The sequence below is a fragment of the Ischnura elegans genome, chromosome 5 (genome assembly GCF_921293095.1).
Source record: "Ischnura elegans chromosome 5, ioIscEleg1.1, whole genome shotgun sequence".
Classification (NCBI taxonomy): Eukaryota; Metazoa; Arthropoda; class Insecta; order Odonata; family Coenagrionidae; genus Ischnura; species Ischnura elegans.
The window spans coordinates 100,152,783-100,175,081 of record NC_060250.1 but is presented as its reverse complement, the minus strand read 5'-3'; the positions used below and the strand labels follow the sequence as shown (position 1 = coordinate 100,175,081).

Sequence of the window (22,299 nt, the reverse complement as noted above, 5' to 3'; positions counted from 1 at the left end):
GGCGCATCTTTCTTGCATTTCCAGCGAAGCGCAGCAACTACCTTTTCAATAGTTCATTCTCGGGTAATATTCGGGATGGTCGTATGAGCAAAAAAAGTTGTGTATCTGCGTTTTGATGTGAACCAGTAGCTCCACTCCAGCTCAACTGAATCTCTCTCTGCCTAATCGTGCCAAAAATGAAATCAATCCTTGTAACTGGTTGTAACCGCGGTATTGGACTTGAACTCATTAAACAATTGGTTGCATTAAGTAAGCCGCCTCAGCACGTTTTAGCGACTGTACGGCAGCCTGATAAAGCTAAGGTATTTATCTAAAAAATCGGTCACTTACCCGATTCCATTCCAACCTTTATACCATTTTATTTGGCTGTCAACCTAATTTTTTCGTACTTACGTGGTGATATGCACTCATGTAAACAATGGGTTGTTTTTATTAGGAACTTCAGGAATTGGCTAGTGCCAACAAGAGCATTCACATACTACAAATTGGTACGTTTTCAGTGGTTGTCTAAGGGTCTTGTGTGGCTGTTTATGATTCTTTTGCGTCAATGCTTTTTGTTAATGGTCCATTTGGTTTCAGATTTGAAAGACTTGAAAAGTTACAAACCACTTTCTAAAGAAGTGGGGGAAATCGTGGGAGACGATGGACTTAATGTTTTGCTTAATAGTGCAGGAATATCGTCAAAATTTGCGAGACTGCAGTATCTGAAAGCCGAACAGTTAGAGGAGCATTTTTTAGTGAACACCATCGCACCCACGATGTTAACTAAGGTCGGTAATGTTATTATACTGTTATGTGAGTGTCGGTATGAGTGATACATTATGTAATTTTTGCAGGCCCTACTTCCGCTCATAAAAGTAGCTGCGTCACGTTCATCCTCACCGCCAGGTTTATCTAAGGGACTGATTGTCAATATGAGTTCCATACTTGGATCAATCTCATCAAATACCACTGGAGGCCTTTATCCATACAGAGCAAGCAAAGTAAATAATCCCCCATGTCTTACTGGATCATCCTTTGCTAGCTAATCTTTTACGTGCTTACCTGGAAAATAAAAGAACACTTTTTAAGGTGTCGTAACGAATTTTAAGAGGTACGACCTGGGTATAACATGTTCAGGTGACTGACTACGGCTTGAAGATGTAGTCTTGTTAAGATACCCGGGCCCTACCTACTAAAATGCGTAAATGGACCGTACAATGTTATTCTTTTATCTTCCATAGTGGAAAGTTATTGCTCATGAAATCCTGAAGTTATCAGTTGTATGTACTTAAGTTGGAAGTTAGTTAAGGTGTTTGTCTGTTTTGTTTCAGTCTGCGCTGAATGCCATCACCCGTTCTCTAAGCTTGGAGGTGAAAGATGATGGAATCATTGCTCTCTCTCTCCATCCAGGCTGGGTTAAAACAGATATGGGTGGTCCTAAAGCGCCTCTCACTGTTCAGGAAAGTGTGTCAAAAATTCTTCAAACTTTATCTTCCCTTGAAGCTAGGCATAATGGACAATTCATTCAATTCGATGGCCAAGAGCTCCCTTGGTGAACAAAGTCAGCCGTGAATCGGCATCAAGAATAGCTTTTCGATTACTTCACTTTCACTCAACCTCTTCTGCATATGTCAGCATTGGTTATAACTCTAATGAGCTCAGGGATTTTTAGAATATATTAGTGGCAATTTGTGGTTAGCCAGCTTCACTGAGACATGACTGCTGCCCATTTTGCATCTACTTGATTCATGGCATGCCTTATGATGATGGAAGTACCGCCTCAGTTTATTTGCGGACCTTTTTAGAATTCCTGGTCAAAAATTGTGTAGTGTAGTCCAGTCTTAAGCTTCATATTGGGTTACCTCTCTTGACAGTTAGCTTCAACCACCCACATGAATCAAGCTATGCATTTCTTTCTTCTTTCGTTGGCTTGGTTTTGAACCCCTTGATCCCTTATTGGAAGTTTTATCACTACACAGAGGTATTCTTAGCAAAAAGGAACAAGTCTATTTTTTTAAAACACTGAGTGTTCTTGGAATAAAAATCACCTGAAGGAAGAGTTATCCAGCTACATACCTATTGCTCAACATTATAGTGTATGTAGTTTCATGCTCCTGCATCATTGAATTGTATAATCATTTATTCTCAGGTTTCTTTGGTGTGATGAATCTCTATAGGTGAGAATTTTTTTAAAACATTGTATAGTCATTATTAATTCTTTGTGGTCAGGTTGATTCCCAGTGTAAATATTCAGAATTTATACTACCTATACCTGTTGTTATGATTCTGTGTTTTTGTATTTGCCTCCATATCATGCTGATAGAATTTGAATTAAATATTGAATTTTTATTGTTTTTTTATTTACGTGCAAGCTCCAACACTTATAGGTTCCCTTGAATGATATTATGTAGTACATGTTGCATTGAATAATAATGATGGCATGCTGAACAATTTAACTCTAGCTCTGAACTTTTGTTGGTGCTTTGCTTGTCAAATTGCATTTATAGTATCAGCAGAAGTGTTGGCTAGAGTTATGGGGAAATCATGCAGCTTACCCTTCAAAAAGGAATTGCTTTATTTGTAAAAAAGAAATGATAGAATTCTCAAATAGAACTCACATTTACAATAATGGTAACCTATGGTTCTAAGCAGTTCTACCATTCTTGGCCTTGGTGCATAGCTGCATCTGGGCACTTATATGGGGGAAAACATGTTCCTTGAATCTAACATCTCTGCTCATAATCATTTTACCTCTATGAGACCCACCTCATAGCCCAGAAATGCACATCTCCTTGCCTGAGGACCCAACTTTATATTACGTTGATCCTTGGCTGACCCATGCCCATGCTTGGCAATCCAAGGTTCTTAGGTAATCTAGATACATCCTCTCCCCTTCCATACCTCTAAGGGTATTCCCAAGTTCACAGTGACCTATGAGACAATACCCTCCCCCAAAAATAGTTAGGCATTCTACATTCGATCCGCGTACACCAGGTAACATTTTTCAGGTTGTAGCACTCAGCCAGGCCATTTTGCTGTAGTGTCCAGCAGACAGACTTGATGTGAAGTACACTTTGTTCCTGCAAGTAATTATGGAATGCTTCTCCTGGGTGCTCTCCTCCCTGATCACTTGGAAACTCTTTGATCTGTCTATCCTTCCACAACTCAACTTCTAGATGGTACATATTTACTGAACTCCTGGAGAACATTCCTTTTGTGTTCATTGGTTTGTGTAAAGGCCTGTTTACACGATACATTGACACATACGAGTTAATTTGCGTTTGCGTGAATGATTTTTGTGGACCGGAACGGAACATGTACGAATGCATGAACCAAATTAGAACAGGTTCTATTTTCTGTGCATGCATCCGCGCAAGTTGGGTGGTTACACAGTGCATTTTGGCGTTCATACATTTATACATTAACCCGTACGTGTTAATGCACAGTGTAAACAGGCCTTAACAGTAAACCAGGAACATTCATCAATGAAGGTAGACATGAACCTACATTTTGCCAAGGAATCTGAAGTGATGGGGACCATGTCATCTGTACGAACACTTTCATGTGTCTGGGTAGCCTTCCTCTCACTCCCGTGCTGGACCCCCTCTTAGGGCGGTGGATGGCCATGGCCAGAGGGCACCATCACTATGAAGGGGTCTACCAGGGGGTGCCAAAGATTTCCTGGCTGGAGGGTGCACCGGGATGTGTTCCAGTGGCCCAGCATGGGCCTGCTTCCTCCCCTCCCCCTATGGTAAATTCTCTTTTATTGGCCAGGATAAAAGAAAGGCGACAGTGTTTCTTTGAGTGATCTACCTGGAGCAGGTCCAATTTTCTTCATTGCTTGTACATTCAGATGTCAGAGTCTACAATGCCAGTTGGTAAATGGCTTGATCCCCATTTGCTCCATTTCTCAAGTTTTGTATCTCTTCCTCACTGATGCCTCCCTAGGTGGACATGTATCATAGGCGAGAAACTCTGAGGGACTTAAACACTGATATTCCTATTGCAGTAGCATTGGCTGTTCGTCGGAATGCCTCAACTCAGCATCCCTTTTCTTCTATTTGCCAAAGTGATGTTAAATTATCTTGGAGTTCAGGTACTTAGGGGGAATACCTTCAGCACCACATCTTTACCTCCACATTCTTAGGACACATGCAGGAATATATTCCCTCATTCTCCCATTCATTATGGTGCATCATCAACAACCTCCTCTTCTCTGCACATCAGGGCAAATGAGGAGAATATATCTTTGATTTGACATCCCATTATCTAATAGCCATTTCCCTGGCAATTGGGTGCATCACACATAGTGCCGAGGAAAACTAATTCTCTCAACATGATTGATGCCATAGCCTTTTTCTGTTTTTGACTTTTTTTTCAGCTTCCTTCTTATTGGGTAATTACGTGAAATGTGGCCTTCTCCTGAAGCATAACACCAACACAGTCATTGGTTGGTTAAGTTGAGTTGTCATCATTATTCTTCCCTTGAATTGCACTTTTCCCTCCCACCCTCATTATAAGTCTTTCCTTTCTTGTTCATAGTCTGTGTTTGAAAGGCTAAAGGTTTTCCTCCGGTCCCTTGTAGTCCAGGTTTCTATTTTGGCATCAACAGCTTTGATTTCCAGAGAATTTTTGTGAAGTTAAAAATTTCTATCTCTCATGACTTTACATAACATTGGAATGTCTCTGGTAGATAGCTGAGAATTATGCCAGCTATCTGCTTGTCCATAATTTTGAATCCTCTGTTGCTGACAGTTTTCTATAGATTTTGCAACTACAAAAAAAAAACAATACAATTTAGAAAAGCCCTTTGGGTATTCACTAGTTTACCCCTTTCGTGCCAAACATCGGGTGGAGCTGACGACCATTTTCATTCGTAGAAGACTTAATGTCAGGTATAGCAGGCATGAATTCTTCAATACTAATGACCGGATGTCATCTATTGCTGTCATAAGGGAAGTGACCGTTGAGGTAGCTATGGTTGGTGGTATTCAGGCCCTGCCTGAGACTCAGCTTAGTGAGACCCTAGTGCCACTCGTCGGCAATTAAGCCTGACCCTCCCACTCATCTATGATCTTCCTCACAGGAGGAATCCAGGCTGAACTGGTTGAATTGGCAATGATTTTTGCAAAGAAAAATTTGTTGCATTCTCCAAATTTTTATACTTTTAAGTGAATTCTTCGTTTTGTCCTGTGCGTAAGCAATTTTGAAACAATTTTGACGTAATAAGGGAATTCTGTATTTAAAATCTTAGTACCCAGTGTTTACTAACTTTGTTATTATCAATGCAAGGAATCAGTTTAAAATTCCACAATGCTTAAAAAAATGTTAGTTGTTCCTTTAGAAGTGCAAATTACTTGAAATCAAAAGCAATAGATATATGGTTTAAAATACACTGGTAATACAATAAGTTGACCATGGACTCATGATAAGAAAGGGTTAGAGAGTCTAGTCTAGTGGCCGGGGTAATGTTGGGTCACCCTGCTAAGTGGAGTTCCAAATCAGAGAGACAAAAAGACCACAGCAACTCCTCCCCCAAAAAAGAGGTACATACAGAGAGGTTTAAAATATTCTCATGTTACTCGTAGTATGGAAAACATTTTCCTCTCATTGGTGCCAGAAGGATAGGGTTAAGTTGGTTTTGATACATATACTTATGAGCAGATTGTGCTTCTTTGAAGTTCTACTGCTCTTACATTGTTCGAGTGTATGAAATAAATAGAGTAATGGGATAGGAGTCATAGTTCTTTCCCTGCACCACCTGTCAGCTTATATTTTTGTTTGTGGATGCTCTAAGACTTCACCTGGATTTGAATCCAGTACTGCCTACCATTAGTCAAACACTACCCACAAGATCACCGTTCAACACTAATACTGAAGTGAGTATGTACTAAGGGTTAGAGAACTCCTTTGATGAAAATTAGTCGTTCCCATTACTTTGGAATGAGACAGTGATTGAAAAAGTGAAAAAAATTGTTCAATCAGCATAGCCCAATATGAAATGCAAGGCACTGCTACCGAATATTTTTTTGTGGCTAAAGGACAAATTGAAGAAATGAATTTGAAGACAAATGGGCCAATGGATGAAATTCTATGCAAATTAGTCTTCTGTTGGAAAATGCAAGAGAAAACCATGGTATTGAAATCAGTGTTTTAAGTTCTTGGAAAATTACCATGAACGGGTAACATTTTTTTCCCATATATCCAACATAACATCCCTCACAATCAACAATTAGTTGTCCAATATACATACATCACAATCACACTTTTATCCCCACTCACGGTAGATCAGACTCCTTTTTTTTTATTATTCCCGCATTTCGTTCAGAATTCAGTTGTTCTTGGATGACTGTTATATGCATAGGAAATTTCAGACAATACTGGTAAAAAAGCAAGAAATTTATTTTAATTATCTTATGTAGCATGCATTCTAAACACCACTATACATTCCACATCAATAATGATTCATGGTTATTATAATTAAAAATTGTATCGGCAACAATGGAATTTATTAGAGCATACAAATCCCTATTGTTACATATACGACTTGTTGAAAGTGAAAAAATGTTTTCACAATTATATCACTCTCAATTTTTGTTTATAATTCTTTGACTGAAATTTTGAGATGCATTCACCAACTAGGCAGGCATTCATGATTCATTTCCCAACTTCACAACCAATACCTCAAATTTTAACTGCCTTAGTAAGTTGAACACAAAAGCCCAACCAAAACAAATATTATTAAAAATAAATACTACACATTTAACCTTAACACGTCACAAGTTGGGGCTTAGTTTCACATAATTTCTCAAAAATTGGAAGAACATTCCAGCCACTTATCCAGATAAATCACCGATTGATTGCAGTCCAATCACATAGATCTCTGACAACACATTACACACAAATGCTCACTTACTGAGCTAGTTAAATATGCAGAATTCAACTTCTGCATCATTTAAAAGAATGAGAACCACTTATAAAGCAGCACTCTGTCACAAAGTGACGTAAATGTCTCCCTTGTAAGGGTTGTGCTTCCATTTATGTACATAAGTATCACAAGATACAGTGACACCAGGATTCAGTCAGTTGTTTTGAGACGCTTTGCAGCTGGTTCACTTCCCTGAGAGTTAGAATCTTCAGAGAATGCAAGCTGGGCTGAGAAGTCAGTAGGGCCTTGTGAGTCACTCACCATGGAGAAACCTGCAATTAGTTTCAGTATTTTTTTAAATGAAAAAGGCTTGGATTACTGAAAAGATGTACATGTCTTTTTTTTAAATATATGCGGCCCAAATCAAATGAATTGCAACAAACAGTCTCTAGCCACAGAGACAATGAGATATGCATAAATACAAAATATTGAATGCTTGAACCTCTGTTTGTCTTGAGAATGTCTCTATAGCCATTGAAACTAGTTGACATCCTATAAAAGTTTGTGGAACAGTACTGGGTTTTTGCTTCACCATTAATACAAAATATTTCATATGCTTAAAAAAATTCATTGGTTAAAATATTTTTCAAAATTTTAAATGCCATAATTTGAACATTCATTGGCATTCTTATAGCACCAATCAAATGTCCTTGCTTAACAACAATACAAAGCAACAGACAATCTCAAAGGGCAGACAAAGTCCTATACAAGGCTAATACAAACACTCCCAAGTAATCCTAATTACACTAGAAATACCAGCAAACACTCAAAGTAATCTGAATTACACTAGAAATACCAGAACTCCAGATAGATTGAATGTTTGGAGAAGGCCTTCTATAGTCGCCATGGCACTAACACCTTTCTTGTACCATTTTGCCGACCCAATATTTAACCCCACCTGACAAACTTGTAGATAGGAAACAAGAGCACCAAGTTTAAGGTACTTATGGTAAACCACTCAACTCTCATTTGGGCCAAACTTGCTTAGCTTTGTCAATCTTACACGAACCAGTAGCTTGGCTATGGGTAAGGCTTTGCCCTTTCTCAAAAATTGCAGGAATTGCCAACACAATTTTTTTACCAAGTGTTACCTATTACAGAAATGGAACCCATTGAAGTTCAAAAGGTTGAAATGACCAAGCTGCCTGTTATCCATGCAGTACAAAATGACCTTAGGCAAAAATGATCTGCCAGTTATACTCATTATTTTTGCTCCTATGTGCCTAGAACCCAACTTAAATGTAACTTTAATTATTATCAACTAATGAGACTATGCTCATATACTTCCAATAAGTCAGATTATGACTGCTAATTTTCGGGTTCTCTAGCCGCGTCTGTCGTTTATGGTTGACAACAGTTTCGAAAGCCATCCTGCTTTCGTCTTCAGGTTGAAGGTGAGAAGTTTTGATTTTTGCCGCCTTATATAGCACTGGCCGATCTCCCCTGTGAACTGATTGGTCAGTACTCTCTTCCACACGTTGCTGATTGGGTAGCCAGTGCTATATAAGGCAGCAAAAAATCAAAACTTCTCACCTTCGACCTGAAGACGAAAGCAGGATGGCTTTCGACACTGTTGTCAAACATAAACGACAGACGCGGCTGGAGAACCCGAAAATTAGCAGTCATCGTGAACAACGCCGCGGAAACCTATGCACGAATAAGTCAGATTAGTTAAGCATGGTCATCAGGGGTTGATTTAGGAGGGGGTAACAGGGGTCAGGAATTTCATCAAAAATTTTTAATTTTCATTGGTTTAATAGTTTTTGTACCCTTGTTAAGGAATTAAAAGACTGTACATGCAAATGCATGGCTACAAGTCCCAAATATGAGATAAGTTCACGTAGTATTTATCATAGGGAGTAGCAGCCCTACTGTGACATATCTATAACTACTGAACCCTATCTCCTCAGGGGTATTTCATAATCCCCAGACCCACATCATGACCCCACTCAAATTTGATGCTGAATCCATCCCTGACGGTGATCTACAAACAATGGGAGGCATTTCCAGCATGTGCATATGATGCTCATATGCACCTTGGTAAGTCTAACATAAATGATAAATGACTTTGAGCTTTCAGTTAACTAATTAGGAAAGATGAGTTTTCAGTTGATGAATTTTTCAGTTCCAGACAAAAGAAAATGAGGCACATTCATGGTGACAGGCGGAACTTCTCCCAAAAAGTATGGAGGTGACATCATAGCACCCACTCCACCTGCATCTTGGTACATTCGCTAGGGCAGCAAACAAATCTTTTTGGGAAAAGGAGGGGATAAGGAATGAAAATACCTAAGTAGGAGAGCAAAATACATAATATGCTTCTTCTTCATGCTAGAATTGTCATGCTACAACTGTCCACAACAGTCATTCTTAATTTTTATACATGATCATATCATTATAGTCTATTTTTTTTTAGGTCTTTCAAAAAATCTGTCAATGCTGGGTTCATCATGACAACAATGCAGCCACTACAGTTAAGGCCATGCAATGCAAAACATGAGTCTGAGTCATTGTGAGAAATCGGACATAAAAAACTCGCAACATTCATAGTCAAGTAATTCATAGAAGGCGATCATGTATAAGTGTAGTGGCTGAATATGAACAAAGTTAAATGATCAATGAATGGAGTCACTTGGAATTTTATCCACCGTCACAACATAATATCATATGATACCAAATTTCTTTAGGATGAAAAATTCATATCTTAAATTTGGTCCATGTAAAGTTATACTTGAAAATAATTCAGATTTTGTCAAAAACCATTCAGTGAGGTTAGATTTTTAAATTAAACGAATTAGAAGTTAACATTAAAAAGAAGAACTTGGTACTTTTACAATAATATTGATTATTATGTGAAATGATATATTAATGTGAAAGTACAAAGTTCTTCTTTTTAATGTTAATTATGAATCGCTTTCACCAAGTTACGCCTCAAACAATCAATTGTATTAGAAATTAATAGTTGATGGAATAAATGCCTTAATACCTGTTATTGCATGAGTAAGAATGTATTTATCTGTCAGAAGTAGTTCTGATTCCTACATACATAAAATTCAACGTAAATCTTGTTTACTGCATCAACATTTTGGGGAAGAAAACAGAAAAATTTTGCTGAAAACCAATGACTGGCTAAAATTAATTGTAGAACATCAATAAAAAAACTAGAGCTATCGTCATTCAACGAGGATATTAATATAAGCTGTGACTAACTCCTATGTAGTGTATTTTATAAACTAGCTATTATTATGGAGACGCCAGATTTCCAGGGCTCAACCCTGCCTCAGAGCCTATGTACTGTCATGGAGTGTTTGAATGAAAGGATTATAGGGGCCAGGTCGGTGGCAACTGGCTGACCTGAGGGGGACTCCCTATAAACCATCACAAACCACAGAGACTAGATGGAAGAAATGAAAGACAGAAAATTATTCTAGTCAGAAAATATGCAAGCATTTCAAGTACTATAAAAATTGGAGATGTCTTGTTTCGGTGATTTGAAGAAAGGGCTTGTTTTGGTGGTTCATATGTATGTGACAACGTTGTACGACGGGAATGGCGAGGGTGTGAGGTGCGTTTGGGGGACAGAAATTGGCTGCAAACCGTGCTGGCACAGGGTTTTCTACCCCTCCTTTTGCAATGTCATCAGACAACTCACGCCATCTGGACTGTAAAATATTTATGGCTCCCGGAGATACTTGCAATACCTTTTGTATAATACAGGCGGTCCTCGACTTTCGTACACTCGACTTTTGTACAATTCGCACTTTCGTACGTTCAAAATTGACACCTTTTACTTGACTTTCGTACGCTAAATTCGGACTTTCGGACGTTGGTCTGTAATTTTTTTAAAATTCCTGCGGTGTTTATTGCGCATCCCAACATTCAATTGTTTCAAATGGCAGTATATGCGAACAATACCAACGTATATAATGAAGGGAATTGTTGGTAGTTGACTCTAATCTAGGTGATTTATTTGGGAGAGAGATGGCCTGCTATAGGCTCCTTTATCAAGAGAAGAAGAAAGCCTTCATTGAAGATATTTTTCAAAAGAAGTTGACTAGACATCATCAAATAGCTTTCAATAAAACTAGTAAGATCTTCTTTCTAATTGTGTTTTTTCGTTTGAGTGCTGTTTAATTCATGTACACCTTCAGCAACTATATTGCACGAAATATCACCCGAATTCCGTTTGTCTTTTTTGAATAACATGCGAAATATACGCGATCACAAACGTCACCTGCCAAATGTCGAATTTTTGTGTAAAAATTAAAAGGTATCCAGAGTGCGGGTTCAACAACTACATTTTGTTATGTTTCTTGATATGCCTTTTTATTTATAGTGGACGTAATAAGTGGAATGTCAACTTAAACGCCAAGAGGAAGTTTCACTCGATAGCCAACGGAGTTCTTGTTTTTTAAACTTTTATTTGCATTTTCTGCATATTTTCGAAAGAAATTAGATGATTTGAGGGGTTTTATTAACATATTATTAAAATTAAGTCAATTGAAATGAATTCCGTGAAAAAGAAGGTTTTAGTATGTATATTCCGCTCTTTTGGAACGTAACCCCTAATTAGTATGGAAGTCAATGGTTCGACTTTCGTGCAAGTTTTCGGGAACGCATTGTGTACGAAAGTCGGGGACCACCTGTATGACTTCATTGCTTCAAGTCCTTATTTAGTTCTTCGCTTTAATGAGTTCCTGAGATTTACATGTTCAAGAAAACTTAATCTGAGGATTGACAAGTGATTTTACAGACCTCATATTCCTCAGTGAATGTAATAATTTCACTACACATATAGATTTTTTTCTTTTCAAAAATTATCCTTGGAAAAGGAAATACGTTTGTGGAATGTGATCAGTCTCTAGAGCTCAGGAGTATATCAACAAGAATAATTAAGTACCATTACTCCCCACATAAAAATAAAACTCAACAGAGGAAAAGATTATGAAAAAAAACTTTTTTATCTGAACTTTAAAACTTCAAACCTGAAAGGAAGTTTTTTCCCATCACTAGTTCTCACCAGAGGGTAAATTTTATTAAAATTGCATTGAGCTAAATTAGCTCTATTGCTGAAAATTAAGAAAGTTAAATTAAGGTTATACACCTATTCTAACTCTTTGTGAAAAAAATAAATATTTCAAATAGAATTTGTTCATTATTTAGGCTATAGCATTTTCATTTCAGCCCATAAGCCTTAATGGGAAAAATGTTTAACCTATGTTTTACCAAAGCTATTTTTTCACATAAAAACTTAATCAAATTACCTACTTTTTTAAGGATCCACATCATCAAAATGCTATTTTTTATGCCATACTTTGAAAATATCTCGCACCATTAAAAGAATCAAGTGAAGTCTGGGTTGGAGGGGAGACCAGCTTAACTAACTTCTAATTTCTAAATACCTCCGGGAAAATAGCTTGAAAGATTTGGCTTATTAGTTAATCATTTCTAAAATTTGATAAGCTGAGTATAGATATACATTCCATTGGAGCTACAGTCAAGGAATCTCACATTGTCTGAGATATTATCAGTGCTGAACATGAGTGTTCAGAAGATCAGGTAGAAAACCTCCACCTGTCAGATCCCAAATTCATCGCACTGAGAAGCTTGTAGGGATTTCTTTTTAATTTTTAAAAGTTGTTACATAGAAAGAAAATTTAAGTTAAAGGCATCTTAATTTTGAGCCAAGAGAAATGTATGACTGAATTGAGGAGGGGTGCTGGGATCACAAATTAATGTTTAATCTTTGAAATTTGACAGAAAGCCTTTGTTCTTCAGCTACTACAAAATTGTAATGGAAGAGCAATTCTAAAACGTTTCTGCTGTATCTTTCAATTCTAATTCTTTCTATTTGTGGCCATTAATGACCCCAACTAAGGGCAGAAGATAAAATAAAGGATCGATTTTTAAAATCTCCACTTCGATTTCTGCAGGGCCAAATGGTAAAACAGCTGGTCATAAGGCGCTGAGTAAGATAGCTGTCAGTAGAATAAACCCTGAGGAATTTTACTATGACAGCGTATGCCAATGATCCGTAATCTTAGTTAATTCTAATATAGCATACAACCTACGTCAATATTGTACGAGGTTAGCATGAAATATTTGTAATATACTGGTTGCTTTCGGAAATAAAAAATGTAGATAGCAATCCCAATTTCCCGATAGCATCCATTCATGACAGGAGATTAAATAAAAAATACTCACAAGTATTGGAATCTTCCGCTAATCCAAAATTGGAATTAGACGAGTCTAATGTTGACTTCCTTGCTGGAGTATTTTCTTTGTTCGACACATCCTTTCCCTTCTTTTTCTGCTCACTACTGGAAACAGGAACCCACTTGTAAATTTTCATAGTAGTTTCTCCGATGGTAACCCATTTTTTCTCCCTAAAAAATGAATTCCCTGTTATTACCCACAAACAAGAACCCCAATAGATCAACATACTAAACAAATATAATGTCCTCGGCCAGCGCCCACGGTGGAAAAATTAAATGAGTGGAAACCATTAGGGTACATACATAATAAAAATTGTTATGGATTTCGAAGGGCCTAAAAGCGGATTTAAATCTAGATTTTACAAGGGTAAGCGAAAATACCGCGGATCCGGCAACCAAAAAATATGCTTAATATTGCTTTTACCAAAAATAAATAATAGAAAAGAACAAAATACTAATAATATGAAGCCCATATGGGCCATGACACAAGAGCTAACAATGGCTACGGTGAAGCTGACTCTTACCAGTGTCTCACTTTATCAACCACCTGCATTACACGTTTAATGTCATCTTTGGCTCTACTCCTAGTTTCAGCACGAACTGATCTAGACATCATATCACTAAATTATGGGCACCACAGCTTCTAAAAGCTGTGGTGCTCGAATCACGTATACAAAAACTCAAAACAACTATTGATGAAGCACCCACCAGCTCAATCAGCCTCTTTTTCGCAGCAGGTAAGTGGCGAACTCTGACGACGAATCCACCAATTATCATCTGATGGAAATGGAAAGCATCTTTTGGAAATTTGAATGATATAATGCAAACCAAGGACCGCATATAGTGAATAATATTGTCGTTAACGTTTTAATATTGGTTAATTTTTTCCAATTGAGACCATTCTCTTAAGGTACGCCTATGGACCTAACTTTTTATTTGCATCAATAATACCTACCAACGTGATTAATACATTACACCAAATATAATGTATTATCCATGCCCACCAACATGCATAATGAAAAGGGAAATTTTATAAAATCATTCCAATCATTTTTTTCATACTCGGTGTACTTCTCACTCTCACTGTATCGTAAGTACTTGGTAAATGTAATTTTCACATTCGCTGAATATTTTTTCATCATCTCTTAAATGTGATCGAAGCAGTGTCATAATCGGTCATAATGAAGAGGTATATGTGCTATCATTTCAAGACGAAATCTTTCATTTTAAAATGTGATCGAAGCAGTGTCATAATGAAGAGGTATATGTGCTATCCAACAAAACCAGCATGAAAAAAACTTCATTGAAAATAAACATTACTGATAGTTTGAATGTATACTTTATATGAATCTAGTATTTTAAATTTTGAGTTTCCTTTAATGTTTATTTGCTTTATGAAAGTTTTCGGGGGAAATGCCTTTCTTTTCAATAATACCACGGCGGTAATTACGCTGCCGTCAGTAATTTCAAGTCACCAATGCCTGATTATTTCATTCTGCCCTAAATCGATTTAACAGATTAACCATACATATTCTGTCATCAGCTGACTCCTGCTTCATATTGGCTGATTTTATTTTACCGGAGTGGATTGTGATGTTATATATAAATAACTTCACTGATACCAGCTGATTCCAAGCTTGCTGAGTTGGAGCATAGCCCGCTCTCTATCCTCCTTAGAGCAAACAGTACACCCAACTTCCTCATACCGTTCAGTACTTGGAGTGTGAAATAGGTATTTATTACTAAGAGCTGAGAGAGAGAGTAATAATTATTATTACTCTTTTCTCTGCTCTTTTGGGCTTCATTACCCTTTACGCCACCTTAAACCCTCTGGTGGACCTGCCAAAATAACTCGCAAGTGGGCATGGCGGTGCAATTTCACAAAAGTATAAATTGCATTCCTATCATTATGATGGGGGTAATTTTCTGATGAAAGAAGGGCTGATTAAGGTGTTTCACTTGCGTACTCACAGTTTGAAACTGACAGTATGTGATTGGATAATTAATCTGGTTATCAAAATTACTGCTTCTTCATTTGGAAATTGAATACCTGGGAATCCAGACATTAAATGCCAACTCCTGCAAATGCATGAACATTGAAACCAAAATGTACTGCAATTGGCCATTGGTGGGCAAGGTTCAAAAACATAATGTAAGTCTTTGGAGGCTTAGGGCAAAGTGACCCGTTTGGATTACTCCTAGACAGTCCTGCCCATAGGAAACGCACCCCATACATTTTATCTTTCGTGAGAATAACATAAAATGTTCCTAGGAGTATATGGATGTAGTAGTAATAAGACAATACCCCTTCATCTACCTAGCATTGAATTAACCAAGAAAGTCAATCAGTGTGGTAACTTAAATAAGGTACTTGAATAGCGTGAATTCAATTGGATTACTATGGTAGGTACGTAGGAAAGTTACTAAAAAAGCATAGTGATGTTATTAATGGAAGTTTGACTTAAGGTAGAACAGCAGTCACCCCTTCATTGTTTGGGTAGTTTGTGAGCAGTATATAATTACCACTGCTCTATATATACTGTTTTTACGGAATTCTATCACTGTATATATCCTTATGAAATCCAAATACGAAGTTAAATTTAGTATTATCAGTCATTTTGATAATTATAGGTATCTCTTATGTAATGACAAGAATCTATTAAGGCCACGTATTGGGGAACATGGGTGAAAGCACGGTCACACTTGATTACTTAAGTAGGATCGGTATGACAGCTGTTCTACCTTAAGTCACACTCCATTAATAACTTTTTTATGCTTTTTATAGTAACTTATGGTTTCCTACCTACCATAGTAATCCAATTGAATTCATGCCATTCAAGTGCCTTATTTAAGTTACCACAGTGGATGACTTTCTTGGTTAATTCAGTGCTAGCTAGATGAGTTACTTTGAGTGCCATTATCAGATGTCTCCACTATGAAGTAAAATGTCTATTTAACACTTTTGTAGGACTGCCTTAAAAATGCAAATTTGAGGTTAATGTAAAATAGAGATTTTTGCCCATGGTATTTCTCAGGTCTCATCTAATTTTGTGTAAAATCATCAAGGAAAACTTCCAACTGAAGTATAAGTAAGTATGAGGATAATTATTTTTCATGGGTAGAAAGTTACCTCAGAAGAAATGTTAGTAGAAGAAACCTTTTAAGGAGAGACTGATCACGTAGGCAACCAGTGTCTTGGTACTTTGGAGACAAGAAATACCAATTTTCCTATTCCTTCCCCTCCCTCATTTCCCTAACATTCTACCCTCTAACACCATTTTCAACATCCCCTCCCCGCTAAATACTCCTCCAATCCATACCTCTGTATCTCATATAAAAGCTGCCTCTCCTCGCCAACCATATCCCGCACTTTGTCGTTCCTTTTCCTCTCCGTCCATTTCACCTTCTCCATTCTCCTCTATACTCACATCTCAAATGCCTCCAATCTTCTCTCATCTTCTTTCCTCGGTGTCCACATTTCTGCCCCATAGAGAGCTACACTCCAGATCAAACTCTCCACTAACATTTTCTTTAAACTCTTACATAATGATCCTCTCAGAAGCTCCTTCCTGTTCATGAACTTTTCCTTTGCTAATGCTATTCTCCTCCTGATGTCCTTACTACTGTATCCGTTTTCCTCTAACTTACTGCCTAAATAGCTGAATTGCTCAACCTGCTCAAGTTTTTCCCCACCTACTTTTATCTTGAGTCTCACATTCCTTGCTCGTGATGCTTTACAAAACCGCATTACCTTAGTCTTCTTGTGATTAATCCTCATCCCGTACTCCTCGCACCTCTTGTCTAATACATCCACTAGAGCCTGCAGTCCCCTTGCTGACTGGCTAATCAGCGCCTGATCATCTGTGAACCTTACCGATTTAAACATCATTCCTCCCACTTTCACTCCAGCTTCCAACTCGTCCCACGCTTCTCTTACCATCTCCTCAGCGTATACGTTAAAAAGCAGCGGCAATAGAGGACAGCCTTGCCTCACACCTCAGCCAATGCTTGCCCACTCAGATTCTCCATCCGCTACCCTCACTTGCACAGTCTGGGCCATATACAGATTACGAATTAGTCATCTATCCCTCCAATCTACACCTGTTCTCTTGAGGATATCCATTAACTTTACCAGTTCACCCTATCAAATTCTTTTTCAAAATCCACGAAACAGGCATATAAGTCCTGGTCATATTCTAGGTTCCTCTCCACGAGGGACCTCATTATTGCAATTGCATCACAAGTTGACTTCCCTTTTCTAAAACCAAACTAATCTCCGCTCAGATGCTCATTTGCCCTCGCCTTCATTTGTCTGTTCAATATCCTCAGTACCACTTTCGCCGCATGCGATATTAGGCTGATAGTCCTATAATCTCCTCATTCCACAGCTTTCTTCTTTTTCGGTAGCAGAATTAAAACCGTCGTCACAAAATCCTCCAGCCAACATCCCCCCTCATAGATCCTGCGTACTAGTCTGAAAAACCTTTTCTTACTATCCTTCCCTAGATTCTTCACAAGCTCACACGGGATATTGTCCACGCCTACTGCTTCCCTAGCATCGTATCACAAAGTGCTCTCTCGATTTCGAATCTTATATCCCCAGCCCAAGATTATCCTCCTCCACTGCACTTTCCTCCTCTAAAGTCAATCTCTCCGGCCTGTTTCTTCCATCATACAGATCCTCCACTTATTCCTTCCATCTTCTCTGTACCTCTTCTCACTCGGTTAGCATCCTCCCATCTCTAGCCTTTATTTTAAACGTGGCTTGTCCTCTTTTGCCGCCCGATTGCGACTTAACTTTGGTGTACAACTCCATCCTTCTGGAACTTTTCCATTTCCTCACACTGCCTTTTTCACCAAGCCTCCAATGCCATCTTATTTTCACGTCATTATCGATTATTTAGTTCCCTATAAATTCTTTTGCTCTGTTCTATGTCCACGTTCTTCCACTTCCTTCTCTCCTCCATTTCTCCGTCTTTCCTTCAATGCATTCGTAACCCAAGGCTTCTTTATCCTTCTGCTGTCAATGTTGCTAATTGACTTCTCCGCTGCTTTGACTATTCCCGTTTTAATATCATGCTACCCTTCCTCTACAGTCTGTGTACTTCCAATCTCCCGGATACTATTGTCCACTAGTTCCTGATATTCTCTCCGCATAGCCCCATTCCGCACTTCTACATTCAATTTCCTCGCCTTCTTAACTTTCTCTTTAAGTTTTTTGAATCTTACGTTGCAATTCATGAGCACTAGGTTGTGGTCTGAATCCGCATCTGCTGCAGGGAAGCTGCGCGAGTTTTTCACACTATTCCTAAACCTCTGTCTTACCATAATGTGATCTATTTGATATCTCTCCACGCCCCCTGGAATTTTCCATGTGTACCTTCGCCCTTTATGATGATTGAACCACGTGTTTGTTATGAATAATTTGTTTCTCCTACAAAATTCTGCTGCTTTCTCTCCCCTGTCGTTCCGTATTCCTAGTCCAAACTCTCCTATTTCATGTCCATCCCTCCCTTCCCAGACTGAGGCATTCCAGTCCCCCATCACTACCAGATTTTTCTTACCCGGAGTGTCTCTAATTATTTCCTTGAGCTGTTCATACACCTCATCTACTTCTTCCTCCCTATGATTGCTTGTGGGCATGTAAACTTGAACCACCACAAGTTGGTGGGCCGCACCTCAATTTCTACCACTAGCATCCTATCGCTAACCTGGTCTATACCTGCCACATGCTTACCCATCTTCCCATTTAATATTAAAGCTACCCCTTGGGACGACCCTTGGGACAGTCTGTGTATAGCCCTATAATCTTCACTACAACGAATAGTCCCCCCATCCCTCCACCTCACCTCGCATAATCCTAAGATATCTATCCTCCCTTTATCCATTTCCCTTTTGATATTTTCTAACTTCCCCACCCTCATCATTGTCCTCACATTCCATGTCCCTACATTTATAACCAGCTTCATCATCTCTATCTTCTTGGTCTTCTTTTCTTCATTGTTGCTGGTGATGATGATAAGTCTCTGCAAGGATTTCACATGTTGACGACCCCAAGGACCTTGCCGATCTCGCTGCCGTGACCGACACCCACCCTTTCCGGACGGGTCCCGGTCGATGAGATTCCGAGGCTCATTTAGTTGTACTCAATGTTTTCAGGGAAGAGATAGTTGGTAGGGTTTCCCACTTCCATTCCAACAGTGTTTTTCACGTGACACCATCGCGAGTACTACCTTTTGTCTGGCTCCAATCCTTCAACCTATCTGGCATGGGCGGCCCTACCGGGAATGATTTAGAATTAATCCTGCCAGTGCAGCTCTAGGGGCCATAGGAACATGCAAGCCTTTCCACCGCAACAAGGTTGTAGCCCAAGGGAAAGGATGTGAATAATATGCCTTGTTAAATCAATTCAAAACTATTTTAATTTTGCTCTATGAAGAGCGTATAATTGTTTTGTTTTCTGCAAATGCTCAATCCCTCAGTATTTTGCAGGTGATAAAGAAAATTGTATTTTTCAGTTCATGAGCATTTACTGGTTATTTAAGAAGATTAGTGCAATGCAATGCTGTTCCAGACACTGAGTTGGTCATTGAGTTGAATTCTAGCCCACTTATTGACATCAGAAAGGAAACGCATGGGCATTGTGCTATCGATTCTTGCAGCCAGTTCACAGATACACAATAGTAAACCTCAAAGGGAACAATATACCATTCATCAATCCTCTGATCCTCTAAGCTACTCTCTTAATGCTATCACTTGACCAAGTAAGGCACACACTGCTATGCATATCTAGTAACCATGAAGTGTTTGCTCACCCACCATGATATGTATAACGTACTTATGTGATGGAAAGCTTTACGGAAACTGAATTAGTCTATTTTATAGATATGCCTCTCCTTAAGTAAATGTTTTGCTGCAAGCAAATTTGAGCACCATTATATTGCTGTTATTGAATTACAGATATCTTTGAAAAAAATTAATTTAATATTCAAGCCGCAACGTTAGTCTACTGTGAGAAATGAATGAATTAAAGACCCTCGAAAACTACAGTTCCTCTCTTGGTGATTTTACGGAAGAAGTTAGATCCAATCGTGATGATAGTGTTGAGACATCTATGCATGATACCATGCCACTGGTGAGCAGTGATTACTTCCAATCTTTAAATTCTGAAAAATAATTTTCTTGAATTGATGAATGTTCATTGTGTGTATAATTTCTCCCTTCAGTGTGTTTCCAATGTTATTGGACGAAGTTTAGATGTGCCCATCATTAATTTGACTTCAGGCCCTAGGAAAGTTATTGCATATTCTTGTTCTCATTTCGTCGTCGTGTTTTATTACGAAGCTCAAGAGCACAATTTTTTATATGGTCATGTAAGGCATGCAATTTAACTGTATTTACTAGATTTATTCAATTATGCTTGATTCCCATTAACAGCTAAAGTATTATTTCAGAAGAATAAAATCACATCCTTGTCTTCGGATCAACATGGCAATTTTTTGGTATCGTCTGATACAGGTGATGATAACTACATAATTGTATGGAGAACAGAAACTCTGTAAGGTTATTTTATGTTTGATATTAGTTATAATAATTTGGAAGCAAGTTTTTGGTATAAATTGGGAGCATTTTTCTAGGCGTCCAGTGTTCACTTTTCAACCATCATCAAGGACATATATGACAAGAATTAGCTCTAGTGGAGAATATGTGATTTCTCTTTCTACTGAACCGGGCTACACAGTTTGCTCCCTCTGGATGTTACATAAAGAGAGACGAAATGCAGAATGCAAGTATTTTGTTGAACACATTTGTATGTATCTTTATTTATTGGCCTATAGTTATTCTTGGTGCAATTATTGCATTTGCATTGCTGTATGATCAAGCAAGGGTGTACCCAGGATCAAAACTAGGGGGGGAGGGCAAGACATGGTTGTTCAAGTTATAGGTAAGATTTAAGCATGGAAAAGGTGAATGAAACCAACATTTTAAGGAAACTGTAACAGAACACATTTTCAAATTTAGTGGAACAAAAAAATTCTCTAGATCATACAGATGATCTCTGCTTCACCATGGGTTCAACTTGTATGATGGGATTTCTGAAAATAACTTTTTATCTTAGCAATACATATTTACATGCCTCAATGCTCTTAAACTGATTCCGTATCTGGAAATAATACCTATTAAACATAAAATGTAATTTGCTTCACAATCGATCCTCTGGAACAGATTGATATTATAAAGCAAAGGTCTACTGTACCTAGAATTGCTTAAGGCTCATATTACCCCCACCTCATTCATTGCTTTTGTATGGCTCTTTATCGTCAACTTAATGTACTGTACAAGCCACTCCCAAGGTCTGCTAACTATCAGTTCAAAACACTGCATTAAATGCTAACCTTGATCATGCTTTAAATTGAACAGAGACATCGGAAGGACAAGGTGAAGGCTCCTCCCAAAATATGACGTGGACCCTTTCAGCCTTCAAGTGAAACAGACTCCTCCCCCTCCCGGTGAAGTAAAAATGTGGGGACTTCTTTGTTATATTTCAGTTCTTTGTTTGTTGTTTCCTCTTTACTCTGAGAGGTTACTTGTGAAGTCACCTTTAATTCAAATAAAAACTCAAGAGAGAACCAAGTTTCATTCACAACGCAGCCATCTTTATTACATCTCTTTGCCACTTACATTACCTCTGGGAGACGGGCGGGAAAACAAAAGACAACTTCAAATGCTAACCTTTGAAATATAACACTTTTCAAGGTCTCCACCCCTCTTCCACCTCCCCACAGTGATAACAATTGTGATGACCATGAGGCTAAACCTTATTTGTTTAACCACCAATTTCTGAGATTTCCACTATTGTTATTGATTGAACTAATTGTGATATTTTGTTTAAATATCTCTTGGTAACAGGGACTCATAAGATTTTTGAGGACTTAGGAAGAGTGAATGATGTGGCTTTCAGCTCAAGTGCATCAATGGAATTCATGCTGACCACAGAAAGTACTGTAATTTTTTTTAAATGGGTAAGATTACAGATGATGCTAAAATTGGGCTTGATACTTCTGGCTAAAAAATATTGCGATGAAGTCCTTTCTCACTGAACAGTGGTTTTGGTGACTTAAAAGCTATAAATTTTAAATATACCATTATGCAATGGCAAGCTGATGTTTCTTG

At 38.1% G+C, this 22,299-nt stretch overlaps 3 protein-coding genes across 5 annotated transcripts in view; 2 read left to right on the top strand and 1 right to left on the bottom strand.

Annotated features, from left to right (window-relative positions):
- The first annotated feature begins 7 nt into the window (after nt 1-7).
- LOC124159342 (C-factor) lies at nt 8-2,331 on the top strand. The gene is made up of 5 exons (XM_046535098.1): nt 8-302; nt 437-488; nt 580-770; nt 837-983; nt 1,314-2,331. Exons 1-5 carry the CDS (start codon nt 177-179, stop codon nt 1,536-1,538), a joined length of 741 nt encoding a protein of 246 aa, XP_046391054.1. The 5' UTR covers nt 8-176; the 3' UTR covers nt 1,539-2,331.
- Nucleotides 2,332-6,366: 4,035 nt separating this feature from the next.
- On the bottom strand, nt 6,367-13,859 carry LOC124159340 (B-cell CLL/lymphoma 7 protein family member B). The gene is made up of 3 exons (XM_046535096.1): nt 13,650-13,859; nt 13,115-13,296; nt 6,367-7,182 (listed from the first exon to the last, which is right to left on the bottom strand). The coding sequence occupies exons 1-3, from the start codon at nt 13,739-13,741 to the stop codon at nt 7,061-7,063; spliced, it is 396 nt and encodes a 131-aa protein (XP_046391052.1). The 5' UTR covers nt 13,742-13,859; the 3' UTR covers nt 6,367-7,060.
- A 94-nt stretch (nt 13,860-13,953) lies between these two features.
- The window catches only part of LOC124159338 (cilia- and flagella-associated protein 251-like), a 31,254-nt gene continuing 22,908 nt past the window's right edge, over nt 13,954-22,299 (top strand). The window contains exons 1-6 of one of the 3 annotated variants that reach the window (XM_046535091.1): nt 13,954-14,035; nt 20,086-20,260; nt 20,352-20,498; nt 20,580-20,683; nt 20,763-20,911; nt 22,036-22,148. In XM_046535091.1, coding sequence (XP_046391047.1) covers nt 20,144-20,260; nt 20,352-20,498; nt 20,580-20,683; nt 20,763-20,911; nt 22,036-22,148 — 630 coding nt within the window. In that variant the 5' untranslated portion in view covers nt 13,954-14,035; nt 20,086-20,143. Of the gene's footprint in view, nt 14,036-14,593; nt 14,858-20,085; nt 20,261-20,351; nt 20,499-20,579; nt 20,684-20,762; nt 20,912-22,035; nt 22,149-22,299 lie in introns of those variants that run through there. The other 2 variants (XM_046535092.1, XM_046535093.1) reach the window with 2 other exon arrangements.

Bases quoted from the DNA above. Each gene is read 5' to 3' on its own strand.
- LOC124159340 (XM_046535096.1), bottom strand. From the start codon at position 13,741: ATGATGTCTAGATCAGTTCGTGCTGAAACTAGGAGTAGAGCCAAAGAT. The intron at 13,297-13,649 runs GTAAGAGTCAGC...TTCATTTTTTAG, and splicing joins GTTGATAAAGTGAGACACTG to GGAGAAAAAATGGGTTACCA. The intron at 7,183-13,114 runs GTGAGTATTTTT...AACTAATTGCAG, and splicing joins AGCGGAAGATTCCAATACTT to GTTTCTCCATGGTGAGTGAC.
- LOC124159342 (XM_046535098.1), top strand. From the start codon at position 177: ATGAAATCAATCCTTGTAACTGGTTGTAACCGCGGTATTGGACTTGAA. The intron at 303-436 runs GTATTTATCTAA...TGTTTTTATTAG, and splicing joins GGCAGCCTGATAAAGCTAAG to GAACTTCAGGAATTGGCTAG. The intron at 771-836 runs GTCGGTAATGTT...TAATTTTTGCAG, and splicing joins CACCCACGATGTTAACTAAG to GCCCTACTTCCGCTCATAAA.